Source organism: Haliotis rubra, unplaced genomic scaffold (genome assembly GCF_003918875.1).
Source record: "Haliotis rubra isolate DU_JTF1 unplaced genomic scaffold, ASM391887v1 Scf1367, whole genome shotgun sequence".
NCBI lineage: Eukaryota > Metazoa > Mollusca > Gastropoda > Lepetellida > Haliotidae > Haliotis > Haliotis rubra.
This window is the reverse complement of record NW_025765300.1, coordinates 113237-128947: the sequence shown is the minus strand read 5'-3', so window position 1 is coordinate 128947 and position 15711 is coordinate 113237. Positions and strand designations below refer to the sequence as shown.

The following is a 15711-nucleotide window of genomic DNA, read 5'->3' as shown; positions in this document are numbered from 1 at the left end:
CATAGGTGAGTCACATCAACACATGACAACGTAGGTGAGTCACATCAACACTTGACAATGTAGGTGAGTCACATCAACACATGACAACGTAGGTGAGTCACATCAACACATGACAACGTAGGTGAGTCACATCAACACATGACAACGTAGGTGAGTCACATCAACACATGACAACATAGGTGAGTCACAGGAACACAGGACAACATGGGTGAATCACATTAGCACGATTCCTCTACAGCTTTCCCCCCTCTACAGCTTTCCCCAGAACTTCCTCTACAGCTTTCCCCTGAACTTCCTCTTCAGCTTTCCCCAGAACGTCCTCTACAGCTTTCCCCAGAACTTCCTCTACAGCTGTCCCCAGAACTTCCTCTGCAGCTTTCCCCTGAACTTCCTCTACAGCTTTCCCCTGAACTTTCTCTACAGCTTTCCCCAGAACTTCCTCTACAGCTTTCCCCTGAACTTCCTCTACAGCTTTCCCCTGAACTTCCTCTACAGCTTTCCCCAGAACTTCCTCTACAGCTGTCCCCAGAACTTCCTCTCCAGCTTTCCCCTGAACTTCCTCTACAGCTTTCCCCTGAACTTCCTCTACAGCTGTCCCCAGAACTTCCTCTCCAGCTTTCCCCTGAACTTCCTCTACAGCTTTCCCCTGAACTTCCTCTTCAGCTTTCCCCTGAACTTCCTCTACAGCTTTCCCCAGAACTTCCTCTACAGCTTTCCCCTGAACTTTCTCTACAGCTTTCCCCAGAACTTCCTCTACAGCTTTCCCCTGAACTTCCTCTACAGCTGTCCCCAGAACTTCCTCTACAGCTTTCCCCAGAACTTCCTCTACAGCTTTCCCCTGAACTTTCTCTACAGCTTTCCCTGAACTTCCTCTACAGCTTTCCCCTCAGAACTTCCTCTACAGCTTTCCCCTGAACTTCCTCTTCAGCTTTCCCCAGAACTTCCTCTACAGCTTTCCCCAGAACTTCCTCTACAGCTTTCCCCTGAACTTTCTCTACAGCTTTCCCCAGAACTTCCTCTACAGCTTTCCCCTGAACTTCCTCTACAGCTTTCCCCTGAACTTTCTCTACAGCTTTCCCCTGAACTTTCTCTACAGCTTTCCCCTGAACTTTCTCTACAGCTTTCCCCAGAACTTCCTCTACAGCTTTCCCCAGAACTTCCTCTACAGCTTTCCCCTGAACTTCCTCTACAGCTTTCCCCAGAACTTCCTCTACAGCTTTCCCCAGAACTTCCTCTACAGCTTTCCCCTGAACTTCCTCTACAGCTTTCCCCTGAACTTCCTCTACAGCTTTCCCCAGAACTTCCTCTACAGCTTTCCCTGAACTTCCTCTACAGCTTTCCCCTGAACTTCCTCTACAGCTTTCCCCTGAACTTCCTCTACAGCTTTCCCCAGAACTTCCTCTACAGCTTTCCCCTGAACTTCCTCTACAGCTTTCCCCTGAACTTTCTCTACAGCTTTCCCCTGAACTTTCTATACAGCTTTCCCCAGAACTTTCTCTACAGCTTTCCCCAGAACTTCCTCTACAGCTTTCCCCAGAACTTCCTCTACAGCTTTCCCCAGAACTTCCTCTACAGCTTTCCCCTGAACTTCCTCTACAGCTTTCCCCTGAACTTCCTCTACAGCTTTCCCCTGAACTTCCTCTTCAGCTTTCCCCAGAACTTCCTCTACAGCTTTCCCCTGAACTTCCTCTACAGCTTTCCCCTGAACTTCCTCTACAGCTTTCCCTGAACTTCCTCTACAGCTTTCCTCTGAACTTCCTCTACAGCTTTCCCCAGAACTTCCTCTACAGCTTTCCCCTGAACTTCCTCTACAGCTTTCCCCAGAACTTCCTCTACAGCTTTCCCCTGAACTTCCTCTACAGCTTTCCCCAGAACTTCCTCTACAGCTTTCCCTACAGAACTTCCTCTACAGCTTTCCCAGAACTTCCTCTACAGCTTTCCCCAGAACTTCCTCTACAGCTTTCCCCTGAACTTCCTCTACAGCTTTCCCCAGAACTTCCTCTACAGCTTTCCCCAGAACTTCCTCTACAGCTTTCCCCAGAACTTCCTCTACAGCTTTCCCCAGAACTTCCTCTACAGCTTTCCCTGTCCATCTGCGTCATCAGTTGCTGACTTCACCTGTTTTTCTGTTGCAGTAGATGATGACATCACCTGCCCCGTGTGCCTGTGTCACTTCCAGCATGGAGAGGTCATGACCCGACTCCCTTGTCATCACCTGTACCACCCTCTGTGTATCCAGGCCTGGCTGGCCAAGGTAGGTAGTGTACCTGTCATCACCTGTACAACCCCCTGTGTATCTGTCATCACCTGTACCACCCTCTGTGTATCTAGGCCTGGCTGGCCAAGGTAGGTAGTGTACCTGTCATCACATGTACCACCCCCTGTGTATCTGTCATCACCTGTACCACCCCCTGTGTATCTGTCATCACCTGTACCACCCTCTGTGTATCAAGGCCTGGCTGGCCAAGGTAGGTTTTGTACCTGTCATCACCTGTACCACCCTCTGTGTACCTGTCATCACCTGTACCACCCTCTGTGTATCCAGGCCTGGCTGGCCAAGGTAGGTAGTGTACCTGTCATCACCTGTACCACCCCCTGTGTATCCAGGCCTGGCTGGCCAAGGTAGGTAGTGTACCTGTTATCACCTGTACCACCCTCTGTGTATCCAGGCCTGGCTGGCCAAGGTAGGTAGTGTACCTGTCATCACCTGTACCACCCTCTGTGTATCTTTCATCACCTGTACCACCCTCTGTGTATCTGTCATCACATGTACCAACCCCTGTGTATCCAGGCCTGGCTAGCCAAGGTAGGTAGTGTACCTGTCATCACATGTACCACCTTCTGTGTATCCAGGGCTGGCTGGCCAAGGTAGGTAGTGTACCTGTCATCACCTGTACCACCCCCTGTGTATCCAGGCCTGGCTGGCCAAGGTAGGTAGTGTACCTGTCATCACATGTACCAACCCCTGTGTATCTAGGCCTGGCTGGCCAAGGTAGGTAGTGTACCTGTCATCACCTGTACCACCCTCTGTGTATCCAGGCCTGGCTGGCCAAGGTAGGTAGTGTACCTGTCATCACCTGTACCACCCTCTGTGTATCCAGGCCTGGCTGGCCAAGGTAGGTTTTGTACCTGTCATCACCTGTACCACCCTCTGTGTACCTGTCATCACCTGTACCACCCTCTGTGTATCTAGGCCTGGCTGGCCAAGGTAGGTAGTGTACCTGTCATCACCTGTACCACCCTCTGTGTATCTAGGATGCCTGGCTGGCCAAGGTAGGTAGTGTACCTGTCATCACCTGTACCACCCTCTGTGTATCCAGGCCTGGCTGGCCAAGGTAGGTAGTGTACCTGTCATCACCTATACAACCCTCTGTGTACCTGTCATCACCTGTACCACCTTCTGTGTATCTAGGCCTGGCTGGCCAAGGTAGATAGTGTGTGACAAGCTCTATGCATTTTACTGAACCCATGCACCTCGTTCCACCCATATCATTCCTGGGTCTCCTTTAGCTACCTGACGATGTATTTCTTATCTTGCAGTCTGGTACCTGTCCAGTTTGCCGACACAGTCTGCATAACGAAGGTGAAGGTCGGAGTGAGGACTGATGAAAGGTCAAGGTCAACTAATGAACCAACACAAGATATTACCTTTTTTGCAACAATGAAATTGTTTCAGAAACTTTTTACATGGAGTCCTGGTGGAGTTTAATGTTGATAATGCACACTCACATTCCACCTGTTGTTACCATGGTTACCCTGGAGGTCACACCCTTCTTTGTGAACACTACAGTGTCAAGGCTGTGAACATCTGTTGATTTTCATCGTCAGTTTAACCGAAGATGTGGATAGATGCGAGAACGTATTGTTTCTTAGCAGATGTTACTTTTCTACCTGCTCTGTGATGATATTGTCGTTATTGTCAATGTTGTTAAACATGCGGAGATCACTGGCTGTTTCTCCGTGTCAGTCCATCCTTATATTTTATGTGTTTCTCATCTCCATCAACAACTAACAAAACAGCGGGCGGGCAATTTAAGAACAAACAAACATGATTTTCACTTATTTTGAAACTTATTTGGTGATTTAAACTTTAGATCACATAGAAATAGTCTCTTAATTTGATGTAGATCAAATTCAATCACTTTGAATCAAGAACAAGTTTTTTATCAGTGTAGATGAGGAAAGCTGAGTCAATATGAGTCCAAGTGTAAGAATATATTGTTTTGTCACATCGGGAAAAATGGAGATAGGAAAACTTTGTATCATTTCATGTCAAAATTCAGTACGAGTGGGACATGAGAAGCTCATAAAACATATGGACAGTCTGTACTTGTCTTAGTTGAGACACCAACTTCACATGAAACTTACCAACGCCACACCCAGCCCATGTACACCAGGACTACATCTATCGTAAGTCTTTTGTAGAGTAAAGGAGTTACGATCATCATAGTGCTAAGCTTATACAAGTTTATCCATCCAGCCCTACGCTTGTACAAGTACACCCAGCCACTGTACACCTAGGCCTCCTTTCACAAAGCACTAAGGTGATCGTAAGTCACTAAGGTAACCTTAGTGCAATGTTAAAGAATGGGAGTTAAGGTTAACCTTAGTAAATTTGCTTCGTGAAAGGAGCTCCAGTTCTACATCTATCGCAAGTCAATTGTAGAGTAAGTGAGTTGCGATCATCGTAGTGCTAAGCTTGTACAAGTACACCCAGCCATTGCACACCAGGGCTACATCTATCGTAAGTCCATTGTAGAGTAAGTGAGTTATGATCATCGTAGTGCTAAGCTTGTACAAGTGTACCCAAGTGTGATCATGTCTCTCTGTTGAATGTATCTCAACCTCTCCCTTGTTCCTATGTTGGTTATAACTTTATCACATAGGCTTTGTGCAAAATGGTCTCAGGGCTACGATCTTCGTAAATTCCACCCTCTACCATAGACTTACGATATTAATAGTGCTAAGAGGATTGTGTTACATGTACCTGAAGTGTACCTATAACTGCTTGGTGTTGACTTATTATAATTTTAAGTTCCACTTTAGATGAGACATTATGATGAATAATATAAAAGAAAGGAAAATATGGCTGTATGTGGAGGTGAAAGTATCATGCTTGTGGAGAGGCTGCCACTTACGTCAAGTTATCCAGGGTCATCTGGACTCTGCAAGAAGGCACCACTTGAAGGTTGGACCCAGCCTCTAGTCTGCTAGTCTGTGACAAGGCACATCCCTCTAGTCAGCTAGTAAGTGTGTGTAAAAGGTGCAAACCATTTATGTATCATGTGTAACGTGTGTAACATTGTTATACCATGGATGTAACATTGATATGCCATGGATGTATCGTGTAACATTGATATACCATGGATGTATTGTGTCACATTGATATACCATGGATGCATTGTGTAACATTGAGATACCATGGATGTATCGTGTACCATTGATATACCATGGATGTATCGTGTAACATTGATATACCATGGATGTATTGTGTCACATTGATATACCATGGATGTATTGTGTAACATTGATATACCATGGATATAATGTGTCACATTGATATGCCATGGATGTATCGTGTACCATTGATATACCATGGATATATTGTGTCTGATTGATATACCATGGATGTATTGTGTAACATTGATATACCATGGATGTATTGTGTCACATTGATATACCATGGATGTATTGTGTAACATTGATATACCATGGATATAATGTGTCACATTGATATGCCATGGATGTATCGTAATGTACCATTGATATACCATGGATATATTGTGTCACATTGATATACCATGGATGTATTGTGTAACATTGATATACCATGGATGTATTGTGTCACATTGATATACCATGGATGTATTGTGTAACATTGATATACCATGGATATAATGTGTCACATTGATATGCCATGGATGTATCGTGTACCATTGATATACCATGGATATATTGTGTCACATTGATATACCATGGATGTATTGTGTGACATTGATATACCATGGATGTATTGTGTCACATTGATATACCATGGATATATTGTGTCACATTGATATACCATGGATGTATCGTGTACCATTGATATACCATGGATGTATTGTGTCACATTGATATACCATGGATGTATTGTGTAACATTGATATACCATGGATGTATTGTGTAACATTGATATACCAGGGATGTATCGTGTCACAGTGATATACCATGGATGTATCGTGTAACATTGATATACCATGGATGTATTGTGTCACATTGATATACCATGGATGTATTGTGTCACATTGATATACCATGGATATATTGTGTCACATTGATATACCATGGATGTATCGTGTACCATTGATATACCATGGATGTATTGTGTCACATTGATATACCATGGATGTATTGTGTCACATTGATATACCATGGATGTATTGTGTAACATTGATATACCATGGATGTATTGTGTAACATTGATATACCATGGATGTATTGTGTCCCATTGATATACCATGGATATATTGTGTCACATTGATGGACCATGGATGTATTGTGTCACATTGATATACCGTGGATGTATTGTGTCACATTGATATACCATGGATGTATTGTGTCACATTGATGTACCATGGATGTATTGTGTCACATTGATATACCATGGATGTATCGTGTACCATTGATATACCATGGATGTATCGTGTACCATTGATATACCATGGATGTATGGTGTAACATTGATATACCATGGATGTATTGTGTAACATTGATATACCATGGATATATTGTGTCACATTGATATACCATGAATGTATCGTGTACCATTGATATACCATGGATGTATTGTGTCACATTGATATACCATGGATGTATTGTGTCACATTGATATACCATGGATGTATCGTGTAACATTGATATACCATGGATATATTGTGTCACATTGATATACCATGGATATATTGTGTCTGATTGATATACCATGGATGTATTGTGTAACATTGATATACCATCGATGTATCGTGTAACATTGATATACCATGGATATATTGTGTCACATTGATATACCATGGATGTATCGTGTACCATTGATATACCATGGATGTATTGTGTCACATTGATATACCATGGATGTATTGTGTCACATTGATATACCATGGATGTATTGTGTAACATTGATATACCATGGATATATTGTGTCACATTGATGTACCATGGATGTATCGTGTACCATTGATATACCATGGATGTATTGTGTCACATTGATATACCATGGATGTATTGTGTCACATTGATATACCATGGATGTATCGTGTAACATTGATATACCATGGATATAGTGTGTCCCATTGATATACCATGGATGTATCGTGTTCCATGGATATACCATGGATGTATTGTGTCACATTGATATACCATGGATATATTGTGTCTGATTGATATACCATGGATGTATTGTGTAACACTGATATACCATGGATGTATTGTGTACCATTGATATACCATGGATGTATCGTGTAACATTGATATACCATGGATGTATCGTGTAACATTGATGTACCATGGATGTATCGTGTAACATTGATATACCATGGATGTATTGTGTAACAGTGATATACCATGGATTTATCATGTACCATCTGTATCAGTGATATACCATGAGTGTATCATGTTTAATGGGTGTATCATTAGTATACTTGGGTGTATCGGGTATCGGTGATATACCATGAGTGTATCATGTTTAATGGGTGTATCATTAGTATACTTGGGTGTATCGTGTGTATCATTGGTATTTTGTGTGTGTACCCTGGATATTGCATTGTAACATGCTACTGCTGGTTGTTTACTTGTTCACAGGAACGTGTGAAATCTGTTTTCTACTCTCTATATATTAATGTTGTTGACATTGCTGTTATTCCATGTTACTTTTGTTAAGCATTTCCTTTTAGATACGACTGCCTTACGAATCACCTTTTTGCGATTCCTGTTTGTAGCCATTTACTTTTAGAAGGTCAAGTTAACCTACCAATGTTGAAGAGTATTGTTTCACTGCCAAGCTTTTCCAAAGCTAGAACCTGGTAGATCTGGAGGCATGTCCATCATGACTGGTCAGTGGTCAAGTCTTGTGCCAGCCCTTGGATTGTTTCTCACAGATGTAACAAATGTAACATATAGTTCAAGGAATAGGGGTCGGGGGGGATTTTTCCCTTGTGGAAATTAATTTATTGTATTGGCCTCTGAAATGGTTCCATTGAAATACATTTACAATTTTGCAGATATTTGTCAGATTGTTTCCATGTATTGAATCAGCTTTCTGTTCAGAGGCTACAGGCTCTCCATGGCCACTTTACATCCATGTTGAATTTATGTCAGATTCTATGAGGAACTAAAGGGTGCTTTGGCTTTTTAGTAGACAGATTGACAAACTAAGGGGAGAGGACATCTTACTCCAAATACGCCTTGTAATTCACCTCAATGAGCTCGATAATCATCATTCATTTCAGTTCATTATGCTGGATAATTCTCAATATCGCTTGATTCCATAATTTTGGTTCACGCGCCAATGTGGGGATGTTACTGGTATCCCTTTGAACTGTTGCCTACTATGTCACAACACCCTTGCTGACGACTGCTACACCCACGGTTCATTGAACTGCTTAGTGCTCATACTAATTTTTATTCATACATAGCAGTGTTTCTTTGTCAGACAGCAGAGTTCCTAAAATAAATTGTCTTGATTAAACGCTGTATCTGGGTTAAACTAAACACTGCAATGCCTTTATGCATTCTCAATATTATCGTAACATTTAGTGCTGCATAGAGTGTCTGGGCATTAAATGGAGGAAATATGGTCAGCCCTACATCTAAACCAGGACTGGACATGGTCCAGAACTGTATCCTTTTCATTGCAGCTCCCAGAGTAAATGGGTTTGACCTTACAATGGGAGTACTCATATACTGGACAAAATAAATTAGGGATATTGGTATTTTTATGATTGATATTTTATCAGTGTGTCAGTGAATTATTTGATCATTATTCATAATTACAAAATTTACATATATCCCTAACTATTTTTGTCCAGTATATATTGTAATTCTTGAGTCCTGTCCCACATGATCTTACCGCATAGACTTATGACTGTAGTAGTGATCAGATTGTTTTGTGGAAATGGTTTTCGATAAATCATTTCCTCTTGACTAGAAGAAAGGTTATTTACACTGTATTGTTTTGGTCAGTTTGTTTTGTTTATCTATTCTGGACATTGTGACTGGGGATTGTACCTCACTGTCTCCCCATGTATACTGTCTCCATGTCCAAGCTGACCTGGCAACAGATCCCCACGTATACTCTCTCCAGGTCCAAGCTGACCTGGCAACAGATCCCCACGTATACTCTCTCCACGTCCAAGCTGACCTGGCAACAGATCCCCACGTATACTGTCTCCATGTCCAAGCTGACCTGGCAACGGATCCCCGCGTATACTGTCTCCATGTCCAAGCTGACCTGGCAACAGATCCCCACGTATACTCTCTCCACGTCCAAGCTGACCTGGCAACAGATCCCCACGTATACTCTCTCCACGTCCAAGCTGACCTGGCAACAGATCCCCACGTATACTGTCTCCATGTCCAAGCTGACCTGGCAACAGATCCCCGTGTATACTGTCTCCATGTCCAAGCTGACCTGGCAACAGATCCCTCGCAGATACTCTCTCCATGTCCAAGCTGACCTGGCAACAGATCCCCACGATACTCTCTCCACGTCCAAGCTGACCTGGCAACAGATCCCCACGATACTGTCTCCATATCCAAGCTGACAAGGCAACAGATCCCCGCAGATATACTCTCCATGTCCAAGCTGACCTGGCAACAGATCCCCACGTATACTCTCCACGTCCAAGCTGACCTGGCAACAGATCCCCACGATACTGTCTCCATGTCCAAGCTGACCTGGCAACAGATCCCCGCAAGTGATACTGTCTCCATGTCCAAGCTGACCTGGCAACAGATCCCCAAGATATACTCTCCATGTCCAGGCTGACCGGGCAACAGATCCCCACGATACTCTCTCCATATCCAAGCTGACCTGGCAACAGATCCTCACATACTGTCTCCATGTCCAAGCTGACCTGGCAACAGATCCCCACGTATACTCTCCATGTCCAGGCTGACCGGGCAACAGATCCCCACGTATACTCTCTCCATATCCAAGCTGACAAGGCAACAGATCCCCACGTATACTGTCTCCATGTCCAAGCTGACCTGGCAACAGATCCCCGGTATACTCTTTCCATGTCCAAGCTGACCTGGCAACAGATCCCCACGTATACTCTCTCCATGTCCAAGCTGACCTGGCAACAGATCCCCGCCTATACTCTCTCCATGTCCAAGCTGACCTGGCAACAGATCCCCGCGTATACTGTCTCCATGTCCAAGCTGACCTGGCAACAGATCCCCGCGTATACTCTCTCCATGTCCAGGCTGACCGGGCAACAGATCCCCACGTATACTCTCTCCATATCCAAGCTGACCTGGCAACAGATCCCCGCGTATACTGTCTCCATGTCCAAGCTGACCTGGCAACAGATCCCCACGTATACTCTCTCCATGTCCAGGCTGACCGGGCAACAGATCCCCACGTATACTATCTCCATATCCAAGCTGACAAGGCAACAGATCCCCACGTATACTCTCTCCATGTCCAAGCTGACCTGGCAACAGATCCCCGGGTATACTCTGTCCATGTCCAAGCTGACCTGGCAACAGATCCCCACGTATACTCTCTCCATGTCCAAGCTGACCTGGCAACAGATCCCCGCCTATACTCTCTCCATGTCCAAGCTGACAAGGCAACAGATCCCCAGTCACTGTCTGCCCCCACCACTCTGCTGCTAGTTACTAAGACAAGGTCCTGATCTTGTGCTACAAGCTGACTGTCCATGCAGATGACAACCTTATCTACTAGTTCCTGTGTACATCATGTATTTATTCAGGAATAAATTGTTGATCATGATTATTAGCATGTGCATTTATCAAGCACCGAGCCTTTTTGTATTTATTTCATTACACTGGGTGTTGAGGTGTGCATGTTGTTCAGTAATCTCTAGCAACCCATGCTTGTTGCAAGAGGCGACTAACGGGATCAGGCAAACTGAGTGACTTTCTTGATGCAAGTGATTGTGTCCCCATTGAGGTCGATGATTGTGACGTTAGTCACTGGACAGACTACTCCAGACCTCCTCGTAGAGGTCGATGATTGTGACGTTAGTCACTGGACAGACTACTCCAGACCTCCTCGTACAGGTGGATGATTGTGACGTTAGTCACTGGACAGACTACTCCAGACCTCCTCGTACAGGTGGATGATTGTGACGTTAGTCACTGGATAGACTACTCCAGACTTCCTCGTACAGGTGGATGATTGTGACGTTAGTAACGGGATAGACTACTCCAGACCTCCTCTTACAGGTGGATGATGGCTCAGTGCAACATTAAACATGGTTGTTTCAACTCAAGTTGCACAAGTTTAAATTCCTGTGAGGTGTGGCATGGTCCTCAGGTCAAGTAACATTGGTTGAACACAGCAGCACAATAGATGACAATAAACCTACTTTAGCGCTAATATCAGCCTGTGGAACGGGTCCTGTGTTCCATTTTACATCATATCCATAGTGAATTATGGGACCAATAAAACAAGTCGTTGCTGATAGTCCTTGACCCCTGAATGTGTTGATTATTTCTGTCAACTAGGGCTGTAACAGTACACCGCGGTATTAGTAGAACTGGGGTATTTTGCCTTCGGTTGACCGTAATGCAATCCAAAGATTGGTATTTTTGGTTTCCGTTCCGTCATTTTATTAACCTTCTTAAACCCTTTCTAAAATGTCTAAAAATAGAATCAGTTTGTCGAAATCTATGCATTTCTTTGCTAGATGGCTGCTATTTTCCCGGAGGTAAGTTCTCATATACCAAACTGAAACGGACCGAACTGAACGCCTTGTACCGCAATACATACTTTACTGTAGGATCGTAAGATCGTACTGTTTCACTCTTACAGTCAACTACGATTCTGTCTGGTGTATATACCCGTCTGTTAAACAACAAACAATCAAGTGATTGACATCATGAGCATCAATCTACAGATGACGACCAATCAACCAAAACCTGACCACCTCATCCTGTTCATTGACTAAAGATTGAGTGGTTACAATGGTGGCTGTCCACGTGACCTTCAACTCAAAAGGCAGACTCACTACAGATGAGATTTATTTGTACATTTCATCACATCCATCAATTCTGAAACACAAATGACAATCCTGCAACTGGATATACTGATGGTAATAAATAATGGAACAAATCTGACATCCTAGTATTCACTCAGTTTTAGTAAACAGACGCAAAAGGAAATATCACATGACATTAGTAAATGATGCTGTTGACGAATATCCAAACATAATATTGGCGACTCGTGCCTCGTTCTTTATTACCAGGTACTTATATATGCAACACTAAAGACTTCACTATCAAACTGTATATTCCATCTCCTGCTTTCAATATATTCAGCTTCATGACAATTTACACACGCTAACTCATATTCCATGACACATGTAGGCTCATTAAAATAATCTATTACACTTGCAAACTGATTAAAATCCATTATACTGGCAAACTGATTAAAGTCAGTTCTTTATGGTGTCCACTGCATCACCCGAGACAGCTCATATTGACCTTTCATGAACTTTTTACCATTGAAATTACTGACAGGAAGTCACCATAACCAATCAGAAATCAGCTTTCTTGAGCCTTGAGGCAAACTGCACAATGGCCTTTTCTAGAAATTTTGTTTGGAATATTTTGGTGTCAAAGCTTGATTCAAACTCTGAAGTCAAGAAAAGTTGTGTTGTGTTCCACCAGTCTGTTCAGTCATGGAACGAACGTAACGCTGGTGACGAGGATTTTTCAAGCGCCATTAGCTGAAAGAACCAGTGAGCCGTTATCAGTATGGCAGCCATTGGAGAATACAAGCCTTACGACAAGGTGAGCTGTCAGTGGGACGATTATGTTGAGCATGTCAAGGCATTCCTTGCCGCTAATGGAATTAACGAAGACCGTCAAGTAAATGCATTCCTTGCTGCTAACGGAATTATCGAAGACCGTCAAGTAAATGCATTTCTTGCCACTAACGGAATTATCGAAGACCGTCAAGTAAATGCATTCCTTGCCGCTAACGGAATTATCGAAGACCGTCAAGTAAATGCATTCCTTGCCGCTAACGGAATTATCGAAGACCGTCAAGTAAATGCATTCCTTGCCATTATAGGGGCAAAATCTTACACATTTTTCAGAAGTTTGCTTTCACCTTTGAATCCCAATACCCAAACTTTGGAAAACCTATGCATGGTTTTAACTGCCCATTGTTCACCCAAACCTGTGGTAATATCTCAGAGATATAGATTTCATGTCAAGAAACAGTCGTCAAATGAATCTGTGACCGACTGTGTGGCTATACTACACCAGTTGAGTGAACATTGATTTTGGACAAGGTTTAAGTTACCAAATTCGAGACCTGATTGTTTGCAATTTGAAGACTGATGCAATACAAGAGATTCCTTACTGAAGATATTCATATACTTTAGAGAAATGCTTTGAAACTTGCAGTGTCTATGGATACAGCGGCAAGAGATGCTCGTGAACTTCATACACAGAGACCAAATTCTCTACCTAGAAGATTTAGAAGGGGTAATATCCATGATTTAAAGTTTGTGGTAAAACAAATCATTCAGACAAAGACTGTTGGTCTGGAAGTGCTGAATGCCCACTGTGGAAGTAAGGGACTTATCAGTTTTGTGTGTGGAATGGAGGAGGTGAGGTGAAATTGGGTTTAATGTCGTGCTTGAGAATATTTCGCTCATATGACGACGTGCATGCGTGTGTATGTGTGTGTGCGGCTGCTTGTACTAGCCCAGACTGAAGCTGGTTTTATAGTGCTAGCCCACTGAGATACCATGACGCAGTGAAGCTTGAATACCCCACTCAGACACATTATACTGACTCCGAGCCGACCAGTCCGAGCGCCAGGCAGGGAGCAACAAGTACCATATTTTAACGTCTTTTGGTATGACGCGGCTGGGGATCGAACCCGCGACCTTCCGGTGGAATGAAGGAGAGAAAGGATGGAGAGAAACAGTTTGACTGTCAACGGAATAGACTGACTGACTGAAATACCACTGATGTATCTACGAGACAACTCGTAGTGGCAAATTCGGCCAGAATTGATACTACAAGTATACTCGTGATAGGCAGTCAATGTGTTAACATGTTACCTCTAAAACATTGAACAGGTCGTAAGTGGAGAATAGCAAAAATAGTCACCGCCATGTTGTTTTTCATCTACAGTGAACTGTGATGTGTTGATGTGGGATTGACTTTGTGCAGAAATAAGTTGCTTTTTAAGTGTCAATAACAGTCTCAGAATAGCAACACATAATCAGAAGAGTGAAGAAGTAAGAGTATACTTTATAACATCGTGTTCCTCATAATAAAAAGTTGACATCTATAAATTCTCACCTTTTGTGTGTATCACTTATTAATGCCCTTCAAAGACTTCAACATATATCATAAACACAACCATCGTTAATTTTGATTGAGTAATCAAACTTTGATAAGTATGACGTCACAATGAGGGAGCGAGTCAGTGAGTGAGGTTTTACGCCGTTTTTGGCAATATTCCAGCAATATCAAAGCGGGGGACAGCAGAAATGGGCTCCACACATCTTACTCATGTGGGGAATCGAACCCGGGTCTTCGGCGTGACATGCGAATGCTTCAACCACTCGGCTACCCTTCCATTGCTGGAATACTGCTGAAAGCGGCATAAAACCATACTCACTCACTCTGGTTAGTGAGTCTGAATACCGCCAGGACTTCAGTGTAATACAGCCAGCTGCATAAACACGTGACCACTCACATGTGGATTTCATTCGGACTCTTTTTGCGAGTTTTGCTCATTTATTTCTCTGATGTTTACCAATAATCAATCAATATCTAGTTGTTGATTATCAATTTCCATGATTTTTATAGATAGCCAGACCTATCTGACAGTTTTAACGCCTATCTATATCAATGTCACAACAGTAACCTGGCAGAAACTGCACAGTGTGGGATAAACATGCACAATGTCTTGCTAGATGACATCCTGGTGGAGATAAGGGAGACAACTCAATCAGCTGATGTCATGCCTATTAGTCTTGTGCTTGTGACATGTTTCCTTCTGCAGCTGGGTCCAGTTAGTCACGCGCAGACTCAGGACCTGAATGTTTATACGTCTTCATTGTGCCTCTTGTTTATGGACTGACTGACTGACTGAGTTTGGTTTTACGCCGCTTTTAGCAATATTCCAGCAATATCACGGCGGGGGACACCAGATATGGGCTTCACTCATTGTACCCATGTGGGGATTCGAACCCGGGTCTTCGGCGTGACGAGCCAACGCTTTAACCACTAGACTACCCCATCGCCCCCCTCTTGTTTATGGACAAACTTAACTTTCTTCATGGTCATGTCCGTCATTTGCAAATCCTCCCACAGCACCAAGGATTATATACTTCTACTGATTGCATCTTCACCCCGTATGACTGCTTATGGGACTTAAATGGCAGAATATCGGCAGGTGACAGTCACGAGAAACGGGTCCGGTGGGTGTCTTTAACGATCGGCTTGGTTACCGGAGCA

At 43.4% G+C, this 15711-nt stretch overlaps 1 protein-coding gene across 1 annotated transcript; it reads left to right on the top strand.

The window, feature by feature from the left end:
* Positions 1 to 9192: 9192 nt before the first annotated feature.
* LOC124268163 lies at positions 9193 to 11019 on the top strand. Its single transcript, XM_046703184.1, has 3 exons — positions 9193 to 9243; positions 9633 to 9637; positions 10193 to 11019. Exon 3 carries the CDS (start codon positions 10273 to 10275, stop codon positions 10873 to 10875), a length of 603 nt encoding a protein of 200 aa, XP_046559140.1. The 5' UTR covers positions 9193 to 9243; positions 9633 to 9637; positions 10193 to 10272; the 3' UTR covers positions 10876 to 11019.
* Positions 11020 to 15711: the final 4692 nt, after the last annotated feature.

Coding starts and splice junctions, on each gene's coding strand:
- LOC124268163 (XM_046703184.1), top strand. CDS start 10,273: ATGTCCAAGCTGACCTGGCAACAGATCCCCACGTATACTCTCTCCATG.